At 50.0% G+C, this 26,308-nt stretch overlaps 1 protein-coding gene across 2 annotated transcripts; it reads left to right on the top strand.

The window, feature by feature from the left end:
* The first annotated feature begins 303 nt into the window (after positions 1-303).
* Positions 304-24,371, top strand: LOC131212635 (protein Star). 2 transcript variants are annotated; one of them, XM_058206571.1, is made up of 5 exons: positions 304-652; positions 13,042-13,481; positions 21,209-21,642; positions 21,723-21,896; positions 21,972-24,371. In XM_058206571.1, exons 2-5 carry the CDS (start codon positions 13,049-13,051, stop codon positions 22,758-22,760), a joined length of 1,830 nt encoding a protein of 609 aa, XP_058062554.1. In that variant the 5' UTR covers positions 304-652; positions 13,042-13,048; the 3' UTR covers positions 22,761-24,371. The 2 variants fall into 2 exon arrangements, with proteins under 2 accessions (XP_058062554.1, XP_058062553.1); XM_058206570.1 differs by lacking the exon at positions 304-652 and adding an exon at positions 2,968-3,229.
* The last annotated feature ends 1,937 nt before the right edge of the window (positions 24,372-26,308 follow it).

The raw sequence follows: 26,308 nt of genomic DNA, 5'->3' as shown, positions 1-26,308 counted from the left end.
CGAAATAACGCTGCCTGTGGGCGAAAGAGACCACTATAGTTTTGTTGGTGAGCGGTACGCGTGTCGTCGTTCTCGTGTGGCGAATTTCTTCAATAATCCGCAATTCCCCGGAATAATCTTCGTTCCATTTGTTCAGATCCACAGGATGCACATTTAATCTTTCAGTGATCATTGTGTTAATAAGAAACAAATACAATCGTGTTCAACGCTAGACTGCTCGCCTTTCTCACCCAGGTTTACGGACGCTCTCAAGCGAAGCGTCCGTCGCTTCTAGGATTCTGTGTCTTGCTGTGGCCAAAAACATAATAGAAATACTCAAATCCATTTGTGGGCAAATCATTTTATCGGCACATCGCGTTTAGCCAATAGTGAAACAAGCGCTCAAACTTCGGTGTTACGCGGCTGTTGTTATTTTTGGGTTTTGGTGGAAATGATCGATTGAAGGCACTTTCGTGACCAGGTTTTCGATGCCCGTAAAAGTAAACGTTCGCAAAGTGCATCGTACTCACAAACGTGGTCATATCAACTAGCCACATTCGGTAGATCCGAGGAAGAACCAGTCTGGCGCAGTTTCATCAACGGCGGAAAGCGTCCTTACCCGTATATTCTTCTCACACGCCGAGCCTCGGGCTTCCGTTGCTGAGAGCGCTAGGTGAGTAGCTGGTTTTTAGTTATAGACGTAGAATAGCATCATTTGGCCCCGTGCCATTAGCATTAGACGGGTCGCGGGGTCATGCCCCCAAACATCCCTCCATCAAATTGGGCTCAGGGCCAACCGATGGCTGTGGAAGGCAGGAGTCAAACGCACACCCACCCAGAATCCCAGCTCGCGCTTGTAAACATACAGGTGTTTACCGCAGCCAAACGGCGCAACCCTGTGTATGTGGGCGTGTGTGCAGGGTGCGAGAGGGTGCGAAAGGTGAGAAGATGAGCATTTCGCTCACGATCGTTCACCAGTGAGATGCTGTTGACAGATCATGTTGTTGATGCTGGATCGCTGCGAGGAGTGTGCCTGTGTAGGTGCGCAGGTGCACTGGCCAAGAACGTTCTCATTCGGCAGACTTAACCCTGATGGGCCGCCCTTCGAGCATATTTGCATTTTCGAGGGGACCGAAGTGCATTCAACTGTTGCATTTGGACTTTGAAGCACTTCTCTAGAAATGGCCGACAGATGTTTCGCTCAGCAGTATCGTCGATGGCGATCCAAATTTTCTCAGTCAGCTCCACGGCTTGGACAAGGCGAACACAAAGAGACATGACTCATAATTTCCTTGTTTTCTTTGTTTATCTCCACGGTCAGCTGCGAATGGTGCTTCTAAAAACCGTAGGTGATCGCCGGCCGTTGCCCGCACCTTCAAAAATCCTTGTTTAGTATCAGAGGATGGTAACAATGTTTCAACACTAGATAAGTAAACTAATGGTCCCGGTTGTGTTGCGTCACAAATAAAATGCAAGCTTCAGGTTGTCGGGACGTCTTTAGAGTTCTTACCGTAAGTACCTGGAACAAGCGGCTGCCTCAGCGCTGGACACTTCTAGTTTAGCAATTAAGGTGTAACTTGAGCTATGGCCGAAAAATGTAGGGCTTCCTCGTAATGGGGCAAGAAATAAGTCGTGTCCCCGTGTTGTGGTGCAATGCGGGGCCAACAACATTTGGTGATCTTTAGCTCAGAACCAATTCGGTTTGCTCCAACCCTCCGGCAATCTCTTCCATTCTTTGGGACTAGTTTTGTTCCACTTTCCAAAACTCAATCTGGAACCACGTGCATTTTAATTTCTCGCATTTCGACTACAAATTGAACGTTGACCAGCTGACGGAGCGGCACCATTCTATCGCTCTCTCTATCGAGCTGTCTCGCTTTCGCCTGTCCTTCGGCCTCTCAGAACGGCGCAGCGGCTGCGAGAGTGAGATGACTGAGCGAGTGAGAGAGTGAGAGTTCTTCGTCACTCGGATCGGGCTCTCTCGGCACTTCTCGGGGTTTTTCGTGTCCGACCGTTTCCCAGTGCAGACGTGTTTTTACGCGCTTTCCGCATTCTAGGCCAACGCGCTTTCTGGCATTGTGAGCAGCCATTGTGCCATTGTTTTGTTGTGATCGACCCAATCGCGGCGAAGTGTGGCCAGTGGCCGCGACAAACGCACCATCGTCCCACTAGCGCCCCCGTGTGTTACGTCAGCGATCGCGCCCGAGGCGCCGTCGTGATTGCGGCGCAGCAGCAGCCACTAGCGCGCTGCCATTGTTTGAGTGTCATAAACGGGTTGTCAACGGGTTGTGGCGACGAACGTCACCGCGAAGCCTGCGATCTTGCGAGCGTCTCAGATCGGCCAAGAAAAAGAGATAAACTGTTCAGCGATCGTGTGACGGGACACCAAACTACCACCAAAGTCGATCACGGCAGGTTTTCCCACGCACTAAAACGCCGTGCGGTGCGTTACTCACACCAGAGCGCGCGCGGCGATCGTGAAACGATCGTGCAATCTTTCCAGCCGGATTGTCTCCCGGAGAGTGCAGTGTGCGGTGTGTTTGTGTGCGGATCGGCCTACGGTGCATCGGCGCGGAGGCCACGGCAGTTTCTTCCCCTCTCCCGCCGATCACTTGAAAGCAGCCACACCGAAACAGGAAGCCGCGCTAGACTGAGCTCCGTTTCCTCGGCCATTAGGAAAAGTCAACCGTAAAATCGGCGGCGGACGGACGAGAAAGTTGAAAACCAGAAACGGAGCCACCGCCGTTTGACATCTTTTTCTCCAATTTCCCGCTTGATTGCCGCAGCAGCACACCAACGGACCGGCGTTCCATTTCTGTGGTCGCGATCCGATCGATCGTCGTCGCGTGGGTCTGCGAAAGTGAAAAATCCGTGTGACGATCCGGGCCCGGGTGGGAGAGATTGGGTGTTTTGTTTCAACGTCGCGCCCAGTTCCGTGCCGTGCGCGTACAGTCGTGAAGAGGTGGGAGTGCTCTTTCTTCGAAACGGCTTACAGATCGCGGACCAGCGGACTCAGGGACGGACACAATTTATTGCTTCCCTTTGCGCGGTGTCGGAAAGTTGTCATAACTCACAACTGCAACACGACGGACACTTACAGCGCACCCTGTGTTCGTTGATCTAGATTTTGTGCGTTACAAGAAGTGCCCGGGAGGCCAGTGAATCATCTCCCCACAAACAGACACAGGCCAGTGAGATCTTTCGTCGCAAACCCGTCAACCACAGGCCGCAGGATGACCATCTTCAGCTCGTAAGTTGTAACTCGATTTCTTCTAACAATCGGGAGGCTCGAAAATTCGGGACCTTTCGATCTCGGTGTATATTTACATCACGTGCGCATCACTCAGCGACGGCCTCTGGGAGTCTGGCGGCCCAACAACGCCCGGCCCGTTTCTTCATGTGTTTTACTTTGCGTTGCATAATGGATCTTCTCCATCACGTGAGGCAACCATAATGAGGCCCGAGAACGAGCCGGGTGTGTTTATTCGTGTTGAGAAATGTTGCCCCTCCACATTTCCGCCCGCATTCCACTCGCGGGTCGCGGGGTCGGAACTGGGGCCTCTACCCCTTTCACAAGAATTATTGTTGTTTGTTGTGATTTATGAAAATCGGTGTGTGGTGTTGAGGGGAAGAGTTCGTTCCGATTTCGAAACGCATTTGCGTTCGATCATCCCCCGTGGGAGAAACCCTGGCCACCTGGCCGGGAAGAATCTTCACGTAATGCCGGGAGCACAACCGAAAAAATAGATGCTTTCGTTGGAGAGAGAGAAAAAGCTGCAGCGGAACACGGCGACGGCGGAACGGAGGAACGAACCTTAACCGGGCGCGCGGCATGATGTCGTGTACGGAAAAAGGTTACACGGGGTTGGCAGCAGGCAAATGTTGTGTGTTGTGGTCTAATTTATTTCCAACATGCCTTTTCCTGCCGCCACCACAAACACCGCCAGCGAGCGTTCGATGACGATGGATATCTATTGCTTCCGTTTCGTGCACGAATTACCAGAGAGAATTAATAATTAACGAATTTTCGAAGAAAAGATATGTTTCTTCTTTGGGTTCTTTCCCCGGGGCAGGGCCATTCCCGGCCGTCCGGCACGCGGGATATCAGTGTGGAGCTGAGGACACCCCACAATTGAGGATTTCGTCCTATTTGGTGCCGACCGCGCAGCGTTTTTCATTCGCTCATTAAAACCCACGAACGTTCTGGGAGCAGCACACGATCGTTAATGACTAGAAGCCTTTGACAGATTTATGTGTTTTGTAATTAAATTAATTTCTTACACAAGCAACGTGAAAGAAGATCAGCATTGCCGCTTGAGATCACGCTCTCCTCGGAAGATCACGGCTCGCGATGGCGTTTTTATTAGCGTATCGATACGCAGGTTCGGTTTTAGGACCGTCCGACGATACGATCGTGTCCGATACCCGAAAAAATACCGCACTGTGAAACCGGAAGAAACTGTGTGTGAGTTGACGGAAGGAACCAGGAAACGGCGTAAAGAATGAGGCTTAAAACGCACTTCCACTCCGTGCGCGCCGCCGATCCGTTAAACACCGTCGTCGCCGTTAACGAACCGGGGGAACGAATGATTGAATAAATCAATCGAACAGAAGAAACCAGTAAAGCGGGGCGGTCGCGAGGTGTTGTCGGCGGGGGTGTCGAAAGCGGAAGTAAACCGTAGAACGGAAGGAAGTAGGCCCAGAGGCCCGTTCATGCACGAAAGACGATCATTAAGGCGAGCGGCGGACGAAAGAGAGATGCTGCTGCAGAGCGGATCGCTGTGTGTTTCGGAAGATCGGAAGAGTGACCCTTGGGAAGTGGACGGGAAACAGAGAGAGGGCTGGGACGGATGGTAATAACGACAGGCGTGTGGTGTTGGCAGGGCGAAGAGGGAGAGTAAAAAAACAACACACATTTTTCCGGAAGGTATCTTCTTTCCGGTTCGTGCCGCTGCTGATGCGTGCGTTGATGATCTCTTCTGACCGGTGGCGGGCTGGACCCAGTAATGAGAGGAAGAAAAGCAAGAAAAAGAGCACACAAAAGCCATCGATCGATGCCTTTCTTTGCGGAGCACCACCACCAGCACCGGAGGGAGGTCGCTGTCGCGATTCCTCTCAGGAAGGCAACACTTCACAACTTCTTCATCCGGAAGAAAAACAAATCGACGCGAAGGTTTAGGGTCTCTGAAATTAAATTAAGAAGGAAATTTTGGTGATCGCGTTGTTTCTTTCCTGATCGCAACACTTGTTAAGGAGGGGGAAAGCTGATGCGCAACATCACAAGATTGTTGCTCTCCGCAGCTCCTCATCTAAAACGTTCTAAATTTAAAACATTAATCACGAATCAACGACCAGCTCGGAGTGAAGCATCGTGTTTTTCCAATTTTCCACTTATCGAGAAAAGTTGCCAAATGATCGATCGCGTAAGATGCCGATCATCGGCCTGTTAAAGCGAAGGGTATCGTATTTCTCTGTCCATCCGTCTTCCAACGTTTCGTTGTGGCCGCGGCGGTCATGACGGTGGTTGTGTGTTGTCTGTAATTAGGTGCGTGCGCCTGCGGGCACGATGCTTCCCTCGTAAACACCGGACATCGCCATCGCCCGTCCATCATCAGCGCCACCACCGGACACCGGCGGGGCTGCCGTACGCACCACTTCCGGTGGGGTGCAAGAAAAAACACAACCTCCGTGAGATGAGACACTTTGTTGGGGCGCGCCCAGAGGAGCAGATCAAGCCTTCAGGCATTTCAGGTTTTCCACGATTTTTTGCTGTGCTGTGGCTGGTCCCCCCGCCGGGAGCTGTTGGACGGTAAAGATTCTCTTGGCGATCACCGATCATGAAGGGAGAGAGATAGAAGCAAACATGCTGTTACGCTTCCGTGGCCGATGCGCCGCGCGGTGAGCCGTACTTCCGGTAGCACCCTTGCCGTGGTTACATCGCAATCCGGAACTGAACATATGCTGTGGCCACACATAATGCTGTGCCACGCCACGTCGATTTATTTTGCATCTAAAGACTGTTTCATAATGTCTAGGCACGATTTCAAATGAACGCCAAAAATTCAAATTAAAAGCAAACTCATTTATTTTTTCAGTGTTTAACGCTCAATTATCTCACTTAATAGTACGTTTTTACAAAATTACATTCTCGTTAACCATATGCTCATGATCGAACTTTTACCCGAACGCTACACATTAGCTTCTGCACAAACCGATTTCCGATAATTTTGGACACTTTCTTCCAATCTTTGGCAAATATTTCAATGGTGTTGGTTGGCTTTACGTGTTTTTTCAAGTATGCCTTGGTAAGTGCCCAAAAAGATTCGATCGGTCTTGCCTGTGGACAATTTGGCGGATTCATCTCCTTCGGAACGAACTGGACCCCGTTGGATAGGAACCAGGCTACCGTATTCTTGGAGTAATGCACGGATGCCAAATCCGGCCAAAATAGTACTGGGCCTTCATGTTTTCGGATGATAGGCAGTAGGCGTCGATTCAGACATTCGGGGATGTAAATATCGGATTTCATCGTCTCCGTTGTCACGAACGGTTCGGAATGCATGCCACACTCGCAAATGGCTTGCCAAACCATTGCCTTTCTTCCGAATTTTTCAGTATAAATAGATGTATCTGCATCGTCAGCGTTCTGGCGATCCCGAACAGTGTAATACTGAGGACCCGGAAGAGTTTTGTAGTCAAATTTGCAATAAGTTTCATCATCCATGATGACGCAAACTCATTTGTGGCAAAGCAGTTGAACATACAGTTTACGGGCTCTTGTTTTAACGGATGCAGCTTGTTTTGCACTCCGTTTCGGTTTTTTCTGCTTCTTGTATGTCTTCAGACCTAATCTTATTTTGGCACGATGGACGGTACTCACAGTTGACCCCACCTTTTTAGCCACATCCCGGACGGACGCACTTTTCTTTCTGGCGTAAACACGCATGACTTTCTGGTCCAAATTTGTATCCACAGGACACGCTTTTCGGCCAGATTTCATTTTATCCTGAAAGCTGCATTCTTCTTTGAATTTCCTTATTGCGTTTCGAACCGCTCCAATGCTTATTTTTACCTATTTTGCCAACTGACTCAGCGAAATGTTGGGAGTAGTGCACCATTTGTGCACAATCTGTTTGCGCTTCTCTGGAGAAATGCTTCGCATTTTCACAAAAGTTAAGGAAATCTGTACATATGATACACCGTTTTTTAAGTTAAAGTGTAAACTAAAAGAGTCTGTCAAAATTGATACTTTAAACGTCATGAGGAGTGAGTAGTGATCTGTCAAAATCGTGCTTAGACATTATGAAACAGTCTATAACGGCACCTCGTCGGAGGCAACGAAGAGAGGGCATCCGGGCACGAGCCCGGAATGTTGCCCAGCTCGCATGAGCCGGCCAAAGGTAATGGCGCTTGATTGAAGAAAATTGTGTCGACCAGCGGAAGAAGGAATCACGGCATCGTCGCTCGACGGCACCGGATGTGCCATCTTCTTCGTGGCCGCCGGAGGACAACCAGGAGCAGCACCAGCACCACCACCCTCCATTGCGACGGAACGGTCAACGTGTGTGCGATGGCCGACTTGTAAGACGGGGCCGAGCTTCCCGTCGTCATTATCATCCCCCCGAAAGCTCAGCCAGCCCCGGGGGCCGGTTCTGATGACCCGACACTGATAATTGCTACCTTTCGAGACGATCTGCCGCTGTTGGCTGATCATGCAACCTGGAATGAAAGTAAAAAAAAACCGGACTCGAGGGAAGAGTCGGGCCGCGTTTTTTCGTGCCCCGCGCTATCCATGGCACCCGTAAGCTTGGGGACCTGCAAAATGTCCTGGGAGCGTCGAACTTGGTTCCCTACCTTTTGCCGTTATCATATAAAAAGTATCCTGTCTGCAAAAAACGACGATGCCCACCGCATCTTATCATTACGTTGTCTGTTTTAATTTCTGCCACCGTTCCTGCCGAAAATGTCCCAAGGGAGCGCACAACCCCGCGGTCCCTTGTGTGAAATGGGTCGTCGCGGTCCTCCAAAAACCTGGTGGCGTAACCAACAATCAAGAAGCCCTGAAGAGTGGCACGTTATCTGCCGCCCGGCACCCGTTCCCCGGGGGCGAGTGTGGCCAGTGGCCAAGTCCAGCGGCACCGGAAGTGTGCAATCAGTGCACCCGGTCTCCAATCAGAACCTGTCCTCTGGACACAACAACAAGTTGTCTTGCGTACGGCAGGACTGGACCCGCTGATATCTCGCCTCGCTCGCTGTCACAGGGCTCGCCGATCGCATGGATCGCAGGATCCAGCGGCAATTTATAACGGTGCACCCGGAGCACCACCCGGTTCATCATCAACGTTCTTCCGGGCCTGTCTCTGCTGGGCCGGATGGTACTTAGCGATACTTAGTCCCGTACACGCGCAGGTACTGTTTGATGGACGGGGCACACACATCGTGTGAAATAAGCACCGGTTGCCGTCCAGGACGGAATTCGCAAGAAACCTTCGGGCACTCATGAAGGACAATCGACGACTAATCGATCCCCCCCATCGCTCTACACCAAGCCCGGAGGGATAGAACCGGGGCACGGGCAGAATTAAAGTCTTAAATTTATGCTAATTGCCACAGCGCCACGGAAAGAGAGATCGATCGCGCGACGAGTGGGCCACCGTTTTCGCTTGTGATAAAATAATAAAGGGGTCCGCATCGCGGTGCGTCCTTCTCATTCTTAATTCCCGAGTCTCGAGGTTGCTTGAGGCGAAGTTGTGCAAATATACGGCGCTCGATGAGAGTCTCGGGAATTCCCCGCCCCCGGGGGGGAGCTAATAGTGCCTTGTAGGGGGCCAATGATTACGAAAGTTCTACAACGGCCACATGCGAATGCTCGTTCCGATAGAGGAATATGAAAGATTAATATGTTTGTTTAAAACTTTCAGCGCTTCAAACGATGCTAATTCCTGCAAAAGGAAGCCGCTTCACGTTACCGAGCCCTGGCGATCAATCCTGGCACTTGCTTGATCGCACTATGTACAGGGACGTCTCAAAAGAAGAAACCGTGCGACAGCAGCAATTTGAAACATTTGTTCCTCAGCATAATGTTACCGTACGCCGTCTTTACTCCGACGGCCGGTCGACAGATGCAAACGGTCGACGCAACTTTTTGTTTGCATATACTTTGCGTTGTGAAGTGTTGCTGCTGCTGCCGTTGTTGTGTAAGACCAGTCAAATCCTCAGAAGGCGTTCCTGGTTCTCCCTGTTTTACATCTTGCGCCCGGTAACACACCACGCAGCACACGTCCGGTATCCGGTTTCTCATGCTCCCGGAGCGTGACCTCTCGGTACAGTCTGAAGTTAAGCGCGTTTCCGGGTTGTTCAGTCAGAGAGTAACTGCGCAAAAGCATCCGTCCCTGTTGTGAAGAGGCCACCTTGAGAGGGATCGAATGTGTTTTTCGAGGAACTTCTTCAATATCTTTCTCAAACGTGGAACTGCGCGTGTCTTTTCGCGCTGCTCCGAGACGTGACGTTGAGTTGAGAACGTTTTAGCTGTTTTTTTCATGTCACCGAGTTTCAGCATTCCTGGAATTGCACAAGCAAACATTAAAACCCCATTCGTGTTTGACCCGTTGTCGATCGATTGTGGATTATCCTTCTATTTTGGCCCGGCTGCATTCGTGTGTCCCTGTACATTAAGTTTTCATTTCTCCTTCATTTAATTATTACAAAAATCGAACGTATCGAACAAACGAGAGAGAAAAGGCTACATTTTTGCAGATCAGCACATCAGCTTCCAAACGGTAGGACCACCATTTTGTACCGACACACATTAGCACCATGTTCTCCGCGCGATGGCTTCTGCTTGTTGCCCTTAGTTGGTTGGCAACATTGCCAGTAACATTATAAATACGACCCTGTCCGTTCTTCTAATATTAAAAAAAAAAAACATTGATAATTACTCTTAAAGAAATCATTTATAAAAAATAAGAAAATTAAAAAACTCACTATTTGAAGTTTTTGATCGAAAATGTCCGAGAATGTTGCTAATGAGCTGTCATTGCTGTTTTGACATTTAGTCCAATGTGAACTAGTAGCAAACGGTGACGTAGCTATAATGCCGAAGCGTCAGTTTAAGCAAGCGCGTCGTACTATTGGCGGGAATTGGAAAACTTTCAAGAACCATCTAGAAAGCAGGCGACAGACGTGTTACAGTCGAACTACGCGCATCTTTCTCCGTTTGCTTTCGATTTCCGCGTCGAAAAAGTTAGTCCCCAGTGCAGCTTCCGTAAAAACGACTTCAAACAGTTTTTCGTGGAGAAACCACAGGAGTTCCAATGCTCGGGTAAATACAAGGCCCTAATTGGGGCAGCTACAAGACCACTCGAATAAGTAATCCCGTAATCGGCTCGTTCTCTCCGTTACACCGTTCGTTGTCTCTGGGAGGCCATCATCATCCTTGTGGAGGAAAAAAGCGATTTCGATGAATTAAAGTGAACCACTCTACGGATGCCGCGAGCACACCCAACATTTGGACGTCCAGGACCTGCTGCTGCCAGCCCAAGGCTCATTTACTCTCTTCTACCTCTCTGATCGAGCAACTGGCGATCGGAAAAAAAAACGTTGGCTTCATGATTTTATTCTCGGAAGTTGTTTTTTCAAAGTTTCGTCCTTTTCTTCGTTGCTTCACAATCGGGGCCGTGTGATGCGCTTTGATTTGGGTGTTTGGGAGCGAAGAAAAGGGAACCAGAAAATCCGATTCAGGTGTGTGGCAATGTGGCACCAAGCCAAGGGTCACGTCTCCCACGTGGCTCTGTGCTGCTGTCTGGCGTCCTTCCGCTGCCATGTGTCGCCGGCCGCCATTCTTTCGGCCGGCTCGAGGATATCGATACTTGCTGGGTGCACAGGATCCGCCATGCTTCCAGTGCAACCTCAGCCCACGCAAGCGGTGTCCGGGGACGGAGAAAAGGATAACACACAACATGTGCACCGTGCATTCATCATTCCTTTCTGCTTTTTCGCCCTTCGGTGGGTCCTTGGGAGTCGTGTGCATATGGTCTAGGCTAGAAAAGGGACACGCGGGGTGCTCACACATGGCGCACGATGACGATGATGACGGACAACCGAGCGGAGCATATGTGGCCGCCTAATGTGTGAAGAGCATTGGAGAAGGATAACGAAAAGCAAAAGTAACGTTCAAACTGTTGTCGTGACCAGGTCGAGAGTGGGCATCTGGCTGGCAGCATCATCTAGAGCATGTTTGGACCCACATTTTTCTCGGATGCGTGGGACGTGTACACAGCGCTTGATCCGTGAGGAAATGAGGTGTCCTCTTGGGGTAATACAGAAGAAAGTGAACGTTTTGAAGCTGCTGATCTTTGTGTCTTACGAGTGATCAACGTTCACTAGGAACGGACAGCGCAAAACGATGCACAGAATTTATTCTCCATTTAACCATCTGATTTCAAACCAGGAAGAAGCTTCTGGAAGGTGTGGCCCCTGCTGAATCCGCTTCTGGATGAATGGCCACACTCAGATTGTGTTTCCTTCGTTTGTGCTGTGGTGTGCAACAAAGGGTAATAATTCGGTTGAATGACCTCGCTCGGACGTAGCCGATGTTTGGCGCGCGATGTTGTGCATCGCATGTTTTATGTCTCTCTACTCCTTTGTTGCAGTGTTGAGATCCGATCAGGCCGGACATTCAATCAGACACACACATCCATCCGCAACGAACCGCTAACGGTTCGAAGGGGAGAGAATAATTAAAGACACTCTCTTTGTTGTACTCTTTATGTACGCCGGGAAGCCGCGTGTGCGGCACATATTTTGTGGCCTTAAATTGATGCTGCTGACGCGCGAATGTGCCGTGGTGGGGACAGTAATGACATCGCGAATAAAAGTAAATCTCGCCTCGTGCTTGCAGTGCCGTTCGGCTACCGTTTTAATGCGTTAATGAATGCCGAGCTTAGTCTTCTCTAGGTGATCGTGCGATTTTAACGATCACCACCTCGAACGAAAGCAACTTCGCGTCTTTTCCAACGGGTTGTTTATGTGGCGATGTGTATGATTCACCCAACGAATCCTCTATTTCGAAATGAAAATTGCTTTCCAACATGTACATCGTAGAGAACGACAACACACACTTCCTCTCCGGGTGTCGATCGCAATTTGAAGGATCAGAACCGGGGCTGCATTGCAGAGGCGGTAGCACATCTATGGCCGCGCCGCCGCCAGTTTAAGTAGAGCGGTTCCCGACACATTTTTATGTTCCCTAAATTATGCGGGCGGGTTAGCACTCATGTTGTCTGTGCTACTGCACCCTGATACAACCAGAGCAAACCAGGGGCGGTGTCCCTTCTTGGGAAGAACTGAAATGTGAACTCATCCACGCTACGACGGCAGCGCGTGTCTGGTAAAGGGTTGCGAGGGACAGAACGGAAGAAACACTCGGCCTCGCTAAGGTTTCGGGACGGAGTTTTTTCCTACATCATTTTTGACGATTTTTTCCTCCACAAAAGAGGTCGGTTCCTTGTACGCCCTCGAGAGCCTGGTTTTCTACATACCGGATGGGTGCGGGGGCCTTCGAAGAACCGGCGAAGCTCCGTTAAGTGTCCCGGCTTTCTCGCGCCACACGTTTCTTTCGCTTTTTTTTTAATTTCATTTCTCCTCTTAGAACAACAATGGCCAGACCGCGCAATAGAGAGCTACGGTGCTTACGGTGCTTGCGCACTCCTCCAACATACCGTACTAAGGGCCCCCTGTTTCTTCACCCTGATTGGGTTTTGTGCTTCTTCCCCCCGCACAGAAGATCATGTTTGCGACACTCGATCGGGCGTGAAAATTGTTTCGATTCGCCCGTCGCGCCTTCTTCCGGTGCTGGCCGCGGCGGTGTACGAAGAAAGACAAAACCCCCTTCCCGAACGGGACATTAAGTGTGTGATCAATAAAGTGTGTAGAACCGCTTGGCATAAGGGACTCGTCGTAACTGTAACCCCGTTATCGGATTGGATCATGGGGAACTCCGGGGTTACTCGTTTAGAGGTTTGAAGATTAAATTGTCCTTCCTGTCTTCCTTTCGTTTCGCAGGTATGGAATGAGGACGAAAGTCCAGGAGAAGAAGGAAAAAATGTCAACCGATGAGCAGCAGCAGGAGAACCAGAATCAAATTCCGAACATTGCCGGCACGATCGTGATCGGCGGACTGGACGGCCCGGTAGACTTCGATATTGGCCAGCAGAAGCAGTCCCTAGCAGCCGCCGCCGCCGCAGCGAACCATCCGCAGAACCACCATCACCTCAACCGGCAGTACCCACCGCCCGGGTACATACTACCTCACTTGCACCAGTTCTGCACCATGCCCGGCTCGAATCCGACCAGTCTGACCGGCGCCACCGGCGGTCAGAAGCACCCGTCGAAGGGCTCACCCGTCGGACCGTCCCCGTTGTGGCAGCTGCTTCCGGTGATGCTGTGCGTCATATCGTTCGCGACCGTCCTGAGCATACTGGTCATCTACATGGACACTACCGGTGAGTACGAACGAGCCCCCGTGAAACAAGAGCCCGTTTTTCCGCTTCTACGATGCCAATCCCCGGTATCGATGAGTGTGCGTCTTCCGCTTCGAACTGGAGATTGAATTTAATTAACGACAATAGGATGACCATTCTCCAGCCGTCGATTGTAGTACTGCACGCGCGTGTAAGGTTTTCGGGATCGGCGATCGGGGATTTCGGCGGACCCCGTCTATAATGGGCGTGCTTTCGGCGGCCAAAGAAAATAATTTGTTTAACCCAAAAGGAAACGAGAGGTTCGCGTTCCTGTCGCTCTGGTTGAGTTAAAACTTTAAATAAAACATGCCAGAAAGAGATAGCGATAAAAAGAAATCACATACGCACCGCGAACAGAGCTGCGTAAAAGGTGTCCCCACTTCCTCTCGGACCTGTCTTCGAGGCACAGATTCGTGCGGGGCGAACTACCACCTGCCGGACGAAACTTAATCATCGTAGGCAAATTTTTACATCAACCGATAAACCGGTGGCCGGCGGCCGGATGAGCGAACCATCGAGAACCGAGGGGTCGTTTTGGCCGGACCGGTCCCGGTTTTGTGCGTGAGGAACCAACTGCGCCCCCCCCCCCCCACACAGAGGAGGGACACAGCGAAACTATGCGTAGCCCGCGACTGGGCTCTTTTTTTTTGGGGGTCGTCTTACCCCCAGATTTGTGTGGCGCGCCAGGCTCACTTGGAGAAAAAGGTGAACGCGAGACGCGACGCACAAAAGAAGGCCACTCAACTTCCGGCCAACGGTTGTTTGGGTCCGCCCGTTTGGGGGGTGCGGGTTTCTCGGGACCATTATTTCGGTTGGGCAACCGGCAACCGGGGTGCCCAAAGATTTCTGAAGGCCATTTGCTGTGGCTTTTAAAGGAATTTAGAGAAGGGTTTCACTTGTCGGCGGAAGTGGTGATGAAATTTCTCTGAAACAGCACATTTTTTTGCGTTGCCTTCGCTTGGGTGAATATAGTTTAAATCACGAAGCCACGTGGACCGCTTCCGCCGGGTTGGGAGGAGGATGGCCCCGGAGAGAGCTCTTTGCGTGTGCGAATGTAATAAAAAATCTCAACCCCAAAAGTTCCAACCGTGGTGGTGGACCAAATGAAATTAAGAGGTTCAGCGGGGCCTTCCTTTCGGTAATCTTCCGAAACGAAAACAGAAAACCGCGGCGCGACCGCGTTACGATAAACGACGGTCACCAATCGGCCATTTTCCCTGTCCCCCGGCTGCCCCGGTGTTTGTTGTTTGATTTTTCGAGGTCTTTTGCCTCTGGTAATTTCCATGTATTTCAATAATTTATGCCCTTCGGAAGATTAGGGCTCGCGCGCGCGCACCCCGGTTGAGTAAAGGTTGGAAAAAGTCGGCCATCATTATTAGTTCGCCTAACGACGACGAGGACGACGACGACGTCCCTGGTAAGCGCTGGTCGCCGGTCTCCGAGACGGCGGACCGGACTGTTTCGGTCATTTGAACTCTTTTTGTTGAACCGGGGGGCCCACTGTGCTTACAGACGTGGTCCCGCGGCAGCGGAACGGGTGCGCGGCTCCCGGGCACGCTCTACAAATAATATTTGTTTGGGTGCCACCAGCTCCGCCAGCCAGGCAGCCGGCAGCAAAACACGGCAAACGATCAAAGATGAAATCGATTTCCGGTGAGTTGTTCTCTCGGTGCCGTTGCGCATAACGTGGGTCGGGTGGGTTGTCTGGTTTCTTCACAACTATTCTTATCGTGTGCCAATGAAACCGTTTTTAGGGCTGATGATGATCATAGACGGATGCTCAAAAGGTAAAGGGTTCTTCCTCACGATCTTCATTGATGATGCACCGTTTGCTGGCCCTGGCTGTTTCGAATTATTGATGCAATCCGAGGACAAGTGGCTCTCTTGGTGTGCTGGACGCGTTTGGAATATTCGATTCGATCGCCGACCCTCTGGAGCCATGACGATCGTGAGGGCGCATAACGACAAGAGTTTGTCGCTTACTCAAAACGGCCCCTCACGAGACACAGGCACTTCGCGATGCTCTCTTAATGGTTGTGATAAGCTAAAGGAGAGGCTTACGATCACTTACGGTAATTAGAAGCTTGAGGGTGCCGTTAGCACTTTACAGCAGCGTTGCGTTTTACGACCTTGGGGCGACCCATCTGTGTCCCGTATGGGCGTTTCGATTTTCGTAAAAGATAAAGATGCTAATAATGAAACCCGTTTCCCGCACGGAAACCCGCCAGCAAGAATTCGCAAGAAGTTTGATGGCCAAGATTTATGGGAGGATCTGCCGCCCATCCGTGTGTTTGTGTGCTGCGACTGCATCAATAAAATATGGATTTATTTTATGGCCTCAGCCACCATCCGTAACACGATAAACCTGTGACCGATTTCTTCACGGTGTGCGTCACGTCGCTTCATCCTTAAAAAAAAAATGGTATATTTGGCAATATCCGCCATTACCGGAGGACGGTAAACGACATCACAAAGGTTTGATGCTCCCCGATGGATGGGCATTATTTTTACTCAGTGCTCCCTCACCGTGATCCGTCCGGGAGAGGAGCCATAAAAATAGTTTAATTTTTAAATTACGCCCTATGTCGAAACGATGGTTTCGGTACCAAATAGGTCACGCTCTCTTCGCCTGGGTCGCGGGCCTCGCTCGACAGCTCCCCGGCAAAAGGAGCACCGGATTATTGGAAATCGTGCTACGAGCAAGAGTTGCGTGTGCAGGAGAAATGGGTTGCCAAGCGAAAGAACCCACCACCACACCAGGCCGCCACCGCCGCCGGGTGGACATCATCCCGCTGGGTGTGCTCTCGCTGTGAAGGATTTATGGGGCTTTATTTTGGAGGCCACCACCACGGTCCAAGTTTATGAATGTTTCTGAACCACCCGAAGAGAAGAGGGCAGGTTATCGACATGAGCTGCTCTCGTACGCGCTGGATGAGTGACTGCGGCGGGTGTGGTACGCCCGAACTCGGAGCAGTAAGAGAAACGCGATTGATTTACGAGGAAGGGAACATTTTTATGATTCCTCGGCGAGTTCGCTGGCTGGCTTGGAGCTTTACCGGGCCGGTCGCGAGAAGACCTTAAAAATCCAATTTCCGATTGACATTAAAGTAGGGTTTTGAGAATTCCCTCGGCCCTTCTGTTTAATTTTTTGGTGTGTCTGACCATTGGCCTCGGGATTGATAATTTGCAGTAAAAGGTTCACCATCGATGGTGCCCACGGTGTCGTCGTAAACCGTTTCTTCAATTTCGGCAAACGAACAACACCAGGCCACAAACTGCACGGCAACAGCAGACGGTTGCGTGCTGCCGTTTCGGTGGCCATATGCGAATATTTATGTCTCACTCGTCTGCCCCGGTTCCCAACAATGCTGTTGAAAATTAGCTTAATTTAGCCCGCATTAACAGCGGGCCTTGCGGTAGCAGCAGCAGCAGCACCCGTCAGCTATGTTTAGCTGAATGCCCTTTTGGTGGGAAAATTATTATGATAAGTTCTAGCACAGCACCGAAAAGGTATAATTTTTAACGCTTAAAAACCGCTTCAAAGTTTTCAAGTCTGGCTTCAGTTGGCTGACTGGCTGGCTGGTGGAGGTCAAACGATAATCCTTCGACGGGAACGGTGTTGTTCTCTATCGCCGCCGTCCGTGCAACAACAACGGCCGGGGCACAACCGCAATCATATGTTGGTGCGAAATTATTAGCTACCGACACGAACCGCGACGGCGGAACCATTTAGCCCAGCCGCGATGCGGAACGATAGACGGTGAAGTTTGTCTGGCACGACGATACATTCATGTGAAGGACTTTAGGAAACATGGTCTGCTGGCGGCGGCGCGGCCACATGATGCATCTGTCTGGAGGGTCCGCTGTAGCCCAGCCCGGTGCTGCAACGCAATCCTTATACGCCGTGGCGTGCATGTTTCTTTGCGCGGAAAGCAAAGTCCTATCTCGCCCAACGGCCTAGTATTAAGCTGCTGACCGCCACATACACTCGGTGAAGACGGCGAAGGCACAGCTGACGAGAACGAATTCGCTTCGTAGCCAGCTTCTCGCGCTAATCAATTAGCGGAACCGCATTCGGTCGCAATCTGTAGGACGGTGGTGCTACTGCGTTTCATTCGGGAACCATTCGCGCCACGCTAGAGGAATCTGAATAGACTGTAAATTGGCCGTGGCCCCATCACCGTGGCCCACTGTTTATGATGGGTTTGAGTGGGCTAATAAATGCTTCGATTGAAACATTTCGCGCATCATCTTCGTTACCCACCGAGTTTGCGCTGCGCGAAAACTCCGTTCCCTTCGGTGGCGGAATTCAATTTTTTACCTTCCATTTTCAAACGGATCAAGAATAAATTTCTTGTGTTCAGCTTCTGGTTGTTCGTTCGAATACTTTGACCGCCCCTCTAGTCCTGTCCCGAATCGGGTGGTACACGGCTCGTCATCACTCGTGAGGCTAATAACGGTCATAAGCCTGATTATCACCCTCGGAGCCTAATGATGGTGATGCTAATGATGACGAATTATGTTGGCGATTCCACAGATTTATGCTTACTCATTTGTTTATTTTCTGGCCCGGTTCTGGTTGAGGCAAGTTCAGTTTGGGCGACCACCGCTCGATCGGAGATTGTCTTTCGCACACAAGGCCTTGATGTGTCGTCCTAATTCGTTGAAGATCCGTTTTTCGCGCGTTCGTTTTGATATTTTCTCGACTGCTGGATGCTAATTTGGTGACGGCATGCAACGCGAGAACCATGGCGCGTCGACATTATGCGTGGCCGTCATTCCTTGCTTGTCCATGATCTGCTCGAAATTCTGGTGGCCCCAGAATTCGTGCCGAATAGTTTTAATGGTCAGTGTCGCACTTATTAAGAATTTACCTTCCAGTTACTCACCTTCAGGTCAGTCTAATTTCTCGAAACTGGCACCAGTGTAAAGGTCCCCCTTTTCTGAGGCAGCAATAAAGTAACATCCGACGGAAACCCGAACCGGAAAACGGGTGTAGCGTATTTCGGAAACTCGAGCAAATCGTTTTTGCCGCGACAGCATGAGGTGAAACACTTCGACGACGGCAATCGTAGATGCACACCCAGCCACATCACTAAACAATCATGTCTCGAATTATGCTCTCCATTGCATCAACATCATCATGGTGCGAGCGAGTGCAATGTCTGTCTGTCTGACGTTGGCGATTCGTTTCAGCCGTGGCCGGGTCGGGCCGGTACGGGATCGTATAAACAATCGCTTCCGGTCTGGTGCTCGTGGCGTGGCTCGCCAGCCAGCCACAGTCGTGTTGATTTATGCACAACTAACCCACGGCTCCGTGTCATATGAAAGAACCGTTACCGAAAACAACAACTCCGACGAAATACGAAACCGTAAATTGCACTGCAACCCAAAATTGCACACCTAGCTTCCGGAAGTGACACCGAATAAAATGTGTCAAGAAATGCGACAGAATGGAGAGAAAACCTGGTTTTTGCGGGATTGCTGAGAAGGTTTTGAGCTGAGGGGGTAACTTTCCGCGCTTATAGACACTTCTTTTTGTACGTACGTTTCAATAGCACAGCTACCGAGCCATCGACAAGGCTTGCTTTGCTTTTTAGACTCAGCGAACGAACATTCAAAGTTTGACAGTTTGAAGTATCCGTGAAGCTCTTCGAAGGCTGCTGCCCTCTTAAATAAATAAACATCGTCGAATGAACAGACCGTTTATCGTTTTCCTGCGTTCAGAACCTCGTCTCGTCTGAATCAATAGAAAAATTCATACGCATCGCTTAAAAGATCAACGTTTTGGCACGTTCAACAACACGGCGTACGGCCCCGTTTTCCAGACATATTTCCGTGTGTTGCAATTAGAGAAACAATTTGCAGCTAAAGACTTTCAATGAGAAGGTAAAATTAGCCCTTTCTTGGCTCTCCTCTGCACACACAGCGTAGAGGAATCCGCGAGAAGTGAAACAAATTGCTCAGATTGATACATTTAATTTCACAGTAATCGGAGGGAAACCCTCAAATCCGAGGGCCCTTGCCGGCCGCGCGTATGTTGCTTTTGCCCAGTGCCCTCAGCGCGCACGGGCACACGAGCTGGTGGATGGAAAAGTACGCAGGTAAATTCGGTTCTGACCATCTTTTTTCGGGTTTTAGCTGGTTACCCGGGCGCGGTGATGTTCAGGTGAATTAGAGAAGAAAACCGTGCACCAATGTGAACCATCCGCGCGACGAGCGGGCCATAGTTAGACCTAGACGGCTAGACCTGTCGAGTCAGCACAGAACGAATCAACCGACACCCGCGAAACCGATGCGTGGCTGCTTTGCTGGAACTGTGCTCTGGCCAACAGAACACGCGAAGTGTGCCGGATTCGTATTTACGCGAAACAGGGCCGACGCAAACGTGCATGAAAATGTGGTGTGGCTCGTGCGCCGCGCTTCGGACAATTAGAATATCCAGCAGATCTGGAGCATCACGAATGGGTGGTGGAGTGTGATGCTCAAAGTCTCGTTCTTACGCCGGCGAGTAAAATTATGTATGGTCACGGTTCCACGGATTCCCCGGCGGAGGAGGGCACGTGCATACGATTCTTAATCAGCTCCCCAGTCCGGTCCGAAAAAGGGAGGCCTATCATTAAACAATCACACCATCATCACCGGAGTTGGAGAGCGGCCGGTGGTAGCTGGGGGGTGCGTAACCATTGCTTCAGAATTGATGAACCCCGTTGGCGTGGGGCCATTGGGTAATGAAAGATTTTAGCTGATTCATCGAACGGAATTCACTTGACTTCACTTTCCACCCGGAGTTTCAAATTACCACCAGCGGAGCCCGGACACCCAGCGGGTGCGAAATCCTGTGCAAAGTAGCGTTCGCGCGGTGTCCGTGAACACGAAGCAGACCAGAACAGAAATGTCTAGCTGTACGAGAGAGCCTTAAAGAGCACCGAATATCGGATGATCCGTCGGAGTTTAGGTTCCCGATACGTTTAGAAGCCCGTAGAAAGTGGATCCGGCTTAGAGACTCGTTTTGTCAGCCTTGTTTCGACGCGACATTGCCGCACGCACACACCTGTTGGTCGCCGGTAAACCCTTTTTAACGCCGACGAGGATGGATAACCCACAGCATATTTGACCAAATTTAACCTCTTCGAATGACGGGCTTCTTGGGGGTATCGATGAGCGGGTTGAGCGTGAAATTGAAACCATCCAGGACCATCCTTTTGGCGAGTGACGGAGGAGACGTGTGCGGCGGCAGATCCGTTGAAATTTTTATCTTCCTACGGTTTTCGGGGGCAGTTTGTTGGCTTCGTTCACCGGTCGACGGCGGTTAACGACACCGCAAGGGGACCGCCATAACTCGGTGCCATTGGAGACTTTTCGACGAGGATTTTCTTTTTGTCGTCCTAATAGCATTATCATATTTGCTCGGGGGGCTAGACCGTGATGCGACAGGTTTTTTAGGCGCTTCTCGGATGTTTGTGGTTGAGTGGCGGTTTTGGAATGTGATTATTTTTCGCCCGGTGGTTGGTTAATTCTTCAGTAGCTGGCGTTAGTGTGGGCCCCCGGGAAGAGGCAACATTAATACTGTGGGATTTTAATCGTGCGGTTTTACCTGTTACACCGAGATCCGATGGGAAAACAAAAGACATTACAGAACCCGGTTGTGCCCCAACGGCGGGATCCTTTTTAACAATTCTAACATTTTTTTTTCCTGATCGTTACAGAAATTCGTCACCAGCAGTTCCGGCTGAATATGTCGCGCGACTACAACTTGATGGGCGTACCACAGGACAATCCGGCCCTCATCAAGTACGTGCGAGACATTCACATGAAAAAGTACCCGATGACGTTCATGCGCACCGCCAATGCACCGACCGAGCAGCTGAACTTCAACAACCGACACGAACTGACACCAGAGATGGCCCACGTGATCTCCGATTTGCTCGGTCGGAAGCGTTTTGGTACGTTCTTCCAGTCGCTGGCCGGCAACAGTGACTCAATGATGACGGCACCCTGGCTGGCGGAGACGATGAACTGGGGTGGCTACCTGGTGGAACCGGATCCACGTAAATACTTTTCGCTCCGCAAACAGAACGCTTTCCGTCCGAACGTCCAGGTCATCCATGCGTGCCTTTCGCCAAACACCTACCCCAAGGAGGTAAGCTCGAAGCGAAGAATGACCACGCGACCACGAATTCCAATCGATCGATTGCGTGTTGTTTGATTGGCCTCCTACAGGTAACTCTGCACCATGATGACGACAGCGAAGTGCAGATCAATAGCGTTTTGGACGAGGAAACCGAATGGTTCCATCCGCGCGTCAAGTGCTTCCCAGTGTACACGCTCATGCTGGCCGTCAACCACACATCGATCGATCTGCTCAGCCTTGGCTGCCATGGACAGGAACTACAGGTGAGTGTCACAGTTTGCCCGTACAATTTGTTGGAAATAACCAATATTTGCTTCTCATTGCATCAATGTGTGTAGATCCTTCAAACGATTCCGTTCGATCGTGTACACATCAAAATCATTTCCATCCATCTCGTGCACTACTACGAGGAGGACGAAATGCTGATCGATGTCGACGAGTACGTGCAGAGCATCGGACGGTTCCTGATGAGCAAATCCTACAAGCTGGTGCGCAGTTTCGACCGAAACTTTATCTACCAACACATTTCGGTCGCTTCGGCCGCGAAACAACGCCAACAACAACAACAGCAACTGCAACAGCTCCGCCAGCAACACACCGCACTGCCAGACGGTGCATCATCCGGCAACGGTGGAATTGTAGCCCCGCCGCAACAGGCCATTCAAGCGCCGCACGGTAACGCGATCAGTTCCGGCGAAAAAGTTGATCTTACGATGGCCATTCGCAAGGGACAGGAAGGGGCCGGAATCGTTAAGGTGCCAATTTCATTAAGCCCGTCGATGGTTAAAGCTTTGCCACTGGGCGTGAGTGCACCGACGGCTGCACCAACCACCACTGCATCTTCATCCACATTCGCCGTCAACAGTCTACCGTCCACAACTGGCAGGAGCTTGAGCTCGAAAACGGGCGAAAAGCTGGTGCTGTTGCGCGGCTCCGAAACCGACGATGCCAACGATTCCGAGTTTTTCGATGCCGAATTCACTTCCGACAATACGAACGAGAGCGAAGAGGAACTGAAGCAGCCACCGCAACAGAGACAATCCTTCGAGGATGAGACTCGCGAAGAGTTGGACGAAAGTTCCGTCCGTGCGGCTAACGTACTGCCACCGATGGTGAGCACGCTGTAAACAGCGCCGTGTGTAACGTTAGAGGACAGGCGGCTGGGATTATTTTGCGAATCACACTTTTTATCAACATAAATCTACCAGTCTATCATTCCACATTTTATTGTTTACTTTACCTTAATAGTGTATGCATAGTTCGTTCGATTGGTAGATATCAATAGATGCCTAGTTTTTCATCACAAGTGAAGTGGCGTCCCGAAGACCTGTGTAGGGAACGTAACATTTCCTCTACATTCAGCATTTTCTTTGCGTAATTATCTTGCTAAAGAAAAAAAAATTAGTATTTTCTTGTTTCATTTACGAATCCTCGATGATCATTTACTTGTTTAGCTTACAGATTTAGATAGGTAATGTGAAACGCATGAGGAGCGGTTGGAAGATTTTGTAGAACTGAGGAAAACATGTTAGGAGAAAATGATGTTTGAATTGCATTTAATTTCCACACACTCCCATGTCCCCGTCACTGGCGGATTGGGTTACGGCATCATTTCCGTTTCATTTTGGCATGACGTTTAATTTACAAACAGCTCATGTTTCTCTTAACATGATTCTTTCAAGAAGAGTTGTAACCGACGAAAAGATTTGTGTTTTGTGTGTGACCGGAGAGATTAAATTCCGACGAAATGACTGGACTGTTGCGAAACGGAGAGATGATACTTATGAGAATCATAACAAAGCAATAGGTTAGCAGTTTTTTCTGTACCGTTGTTAGGCTAGGTGCCTTACCGTACGCGCTAGGTACGCTATGGACGAATCACTTCACATCTACGAAGGAGTTCGGGACTTGCAGACGAGTGAAAACAACAGCAGTACGAGAACGAAATCGAACCACGTATGTCGCAGCGCCAATCCTGTTTGGGCCTAACCCACTGAAGCGAAGTAATCCGTTAACCGATGCGATTCGTATTTATTACAGTTTGCACTAGTTTGGATCCTATTTACAGATAGCTATAATTATATTGGGCAAGCTCAGATGATTGAGGAAACTTTAGAATGAAATATTTTGATCCATGGCGTGCGTATATTTATATATCTCGTTGATTGCTCTCTTACCGTGTTTGTCGCGTTTGACACTTTGTTCGATGTTGGCGATAAAATTTCTTCACTTGTCTTACTTATATAAAAACGATTCAGGAAATCGACGTTTCCTTTCCTCAACCTATATTTGCCGGTATTGACTATGAAAAGTGGAGGTAAAATTGAACGCTCAACTGTCTTGAAACTAGTGATATAGCATATCAGAACTAAGTGATTCCTATTTTTCTAGCGTAACGCGTAACGAACTCTCGAATCGGTCCTCGAATCAAAAGCAAATCGAATTCATGAATGATGGACCATGGAGTAACGTTAGACGAAAGATTCAGAACTTCATTTACGTTTGCGAACAAAGTGAAACAGTTTGAGTAGCGCGCGGTGCACACTCGAGTCTCCGTAAAGAAAAGACACACTCAATGATCAAATAAGGACCGCTGAAATTGGAAGGTAATGTAGTTTTATACATTCACATCACGTTCCGAAATGCATCCGAGAGAGCAGCAGCATTATCGAGATTGGGGGGCGCGGAACAACCACAAACCGTTATTGAATAAGCTATGAAGTAAGTGAGAAACAGAAAACAGGATTAAAACGGAATTCATTCTTCTACGTAAGAATTGTAATAAAAATTAATAAGCAAAGCATGTGACGCGTTCGTTCTATTCTGGGTCAAGAAGGGATGGAAAACGATGGAACGTGGCCTTTCATAGTGTGTGGCCTCCAACCTGACCCGTACCCTCGGTGATTACCCGTGACCTTAGCAGTTGCGTTGGTCTATTACTATTAGGATGCCATACCACTTGTTTGTTTAATGCAAGACGAATATTATAGCCGTAGAATCGTCAATCAACCTATTACTATCGAGCGGGCCTATTTTGGGTGAAATGTTTGTCGTGTATATGTCCTGTGGTGTGGCCTTGCCCGAAGGCCTCGAAGAATGCTTTGGCTCGTAACGGTTCTGGCCTTCACATTTCGATGTAGTACGTTGATGATTACCCATTTGTGTTAGGATTCATTGAATGTGCCAAACATAAAGTTTGTGAAATTTGTTAGATTGAGCGGAAATTAAATGAGCGCCATCTAGCGCACAATAGCGAAGCTCCTTCCAGTTTTGCCATCATGGCGGAGCTACGCATTGCTTCTTCCCGTAATTTAAAATCGATTTACGTAAAAAGGTTGCTTTCTCTCTGTTTGAAGTGTGTTAGAAGTCTACGACGCTCCGTGCTATGTTTTTTTTCTGGCCGCGCACCGTATGAAATCTGATATTTATCAATGAGCAGCGCCAGCAGCGCATCTACGTCAGCGTTCCATCGAGACGGGAACTAGCCGCGAAAAGAATACAAACAACATACTAACCACACGCAATGTACACAAACACATACGGAAAATTGTAGCAAAACACCGTTGAAGGGGTATCAATCGTATTGTTTGGAACACGGTGCAGCCGCCGTGTGCTGATTGATTGGCGGACATGCGCAGTCGGTTCCGCACCTCCACACCGAACCCTATCGATCCTGTGCGTACACGGGCCCGGTGCGGCTGTGTGCGCTACAGGATCCATATGTTTGTGGCCGGGGGAGGTGACCCACCACATTGCGAAGCGCAACAGTGTGTTCCACGCAGCGGGAGGAACCCACGTAATGATAGGCCGAAGGTCGCAGCCGAAGCCAAGCATTCCCATCGTGCAGTCCGCGCCATCAGGTAGCAGTCACAAACTTTCATTCGACTGCAGTGCACTCACGCTCTACGAAACGACCATTTTTTTGCACTCCGTGCGGTCCACGGTGGGCAAACTACGCAACGCATAATCGCTGTATGTTTTTCTACAACTACCACCTGCGAGCAAGTGTTTGGTGTGATTTAGTGCGAGTCTTGACCACCGATGATAAGTAACTGTGGCAGCCGCAACAGCGAACCAGAATCCGACTTAAGACGTCCGAACCCGAACGAGAAAAGTGGGCCGCAGTCCAGGCTGACAGACAAAATCTAAGTGGAAACAAAGTGCCTAGAGAGAGGGTTTGCAAGCTACGGAGAGTGCCCAAACTCGCCAGAAGATCCTGCGACGGACGATGTGGGTGCTATGAGGATATTGTGATGCGTTAAAAAGGTGTCATCTTTCCGTACCGACGCCACCGACAGGTTGATTGGCACCCGTGCTTGAGCTGGAAAGAAAAGTGGGGAAGCAACTCGCCCAAAGGATTATCAGTCCGCCGCGCCAGGGACCGAAAAAGGTACGTTCGATGAAACGCAAGGTAATGTTGGCAATGGACTCTGTCGTCTTCTTTCTACCTCGCTCCTACTGCGGGGACCAGGTGGGACGAACGCAGCTTCTATTGTGTTGGGGTATTATTTTCGCTTGCGCCAAATAGTTTCATTAGCACACGCCGAAGTGCTCGGTGACAGCGTAACAAACAACGCGCTGATATAAAACCTGTCAAATATCGGTTAAGAGAGAGCCGCCGATGGTTGGCTATAGTGCCTTCGCCTTCGCATGATCCTTGCCACGGATGAACACC

The sequence above is a fragment of the Anopheles bellator genome, chromosome 2 (assembly GCF_943735745.2).
Source record: "Anopheles bellator chromosome 2, idAnoBellAS_SP24_06.2, whole genome shotgun sequence".
Lineage (NCBI taxonomy): Eukaryota > Metazoa > Arthropoda > Insecta > Diptera > Culicidae > Anopheles > Anopheles bellator.
Note: the sequence above shows the minus strand (reverse complement) of the source record. Positions and strands in the feature narration are given on the sequence as shown.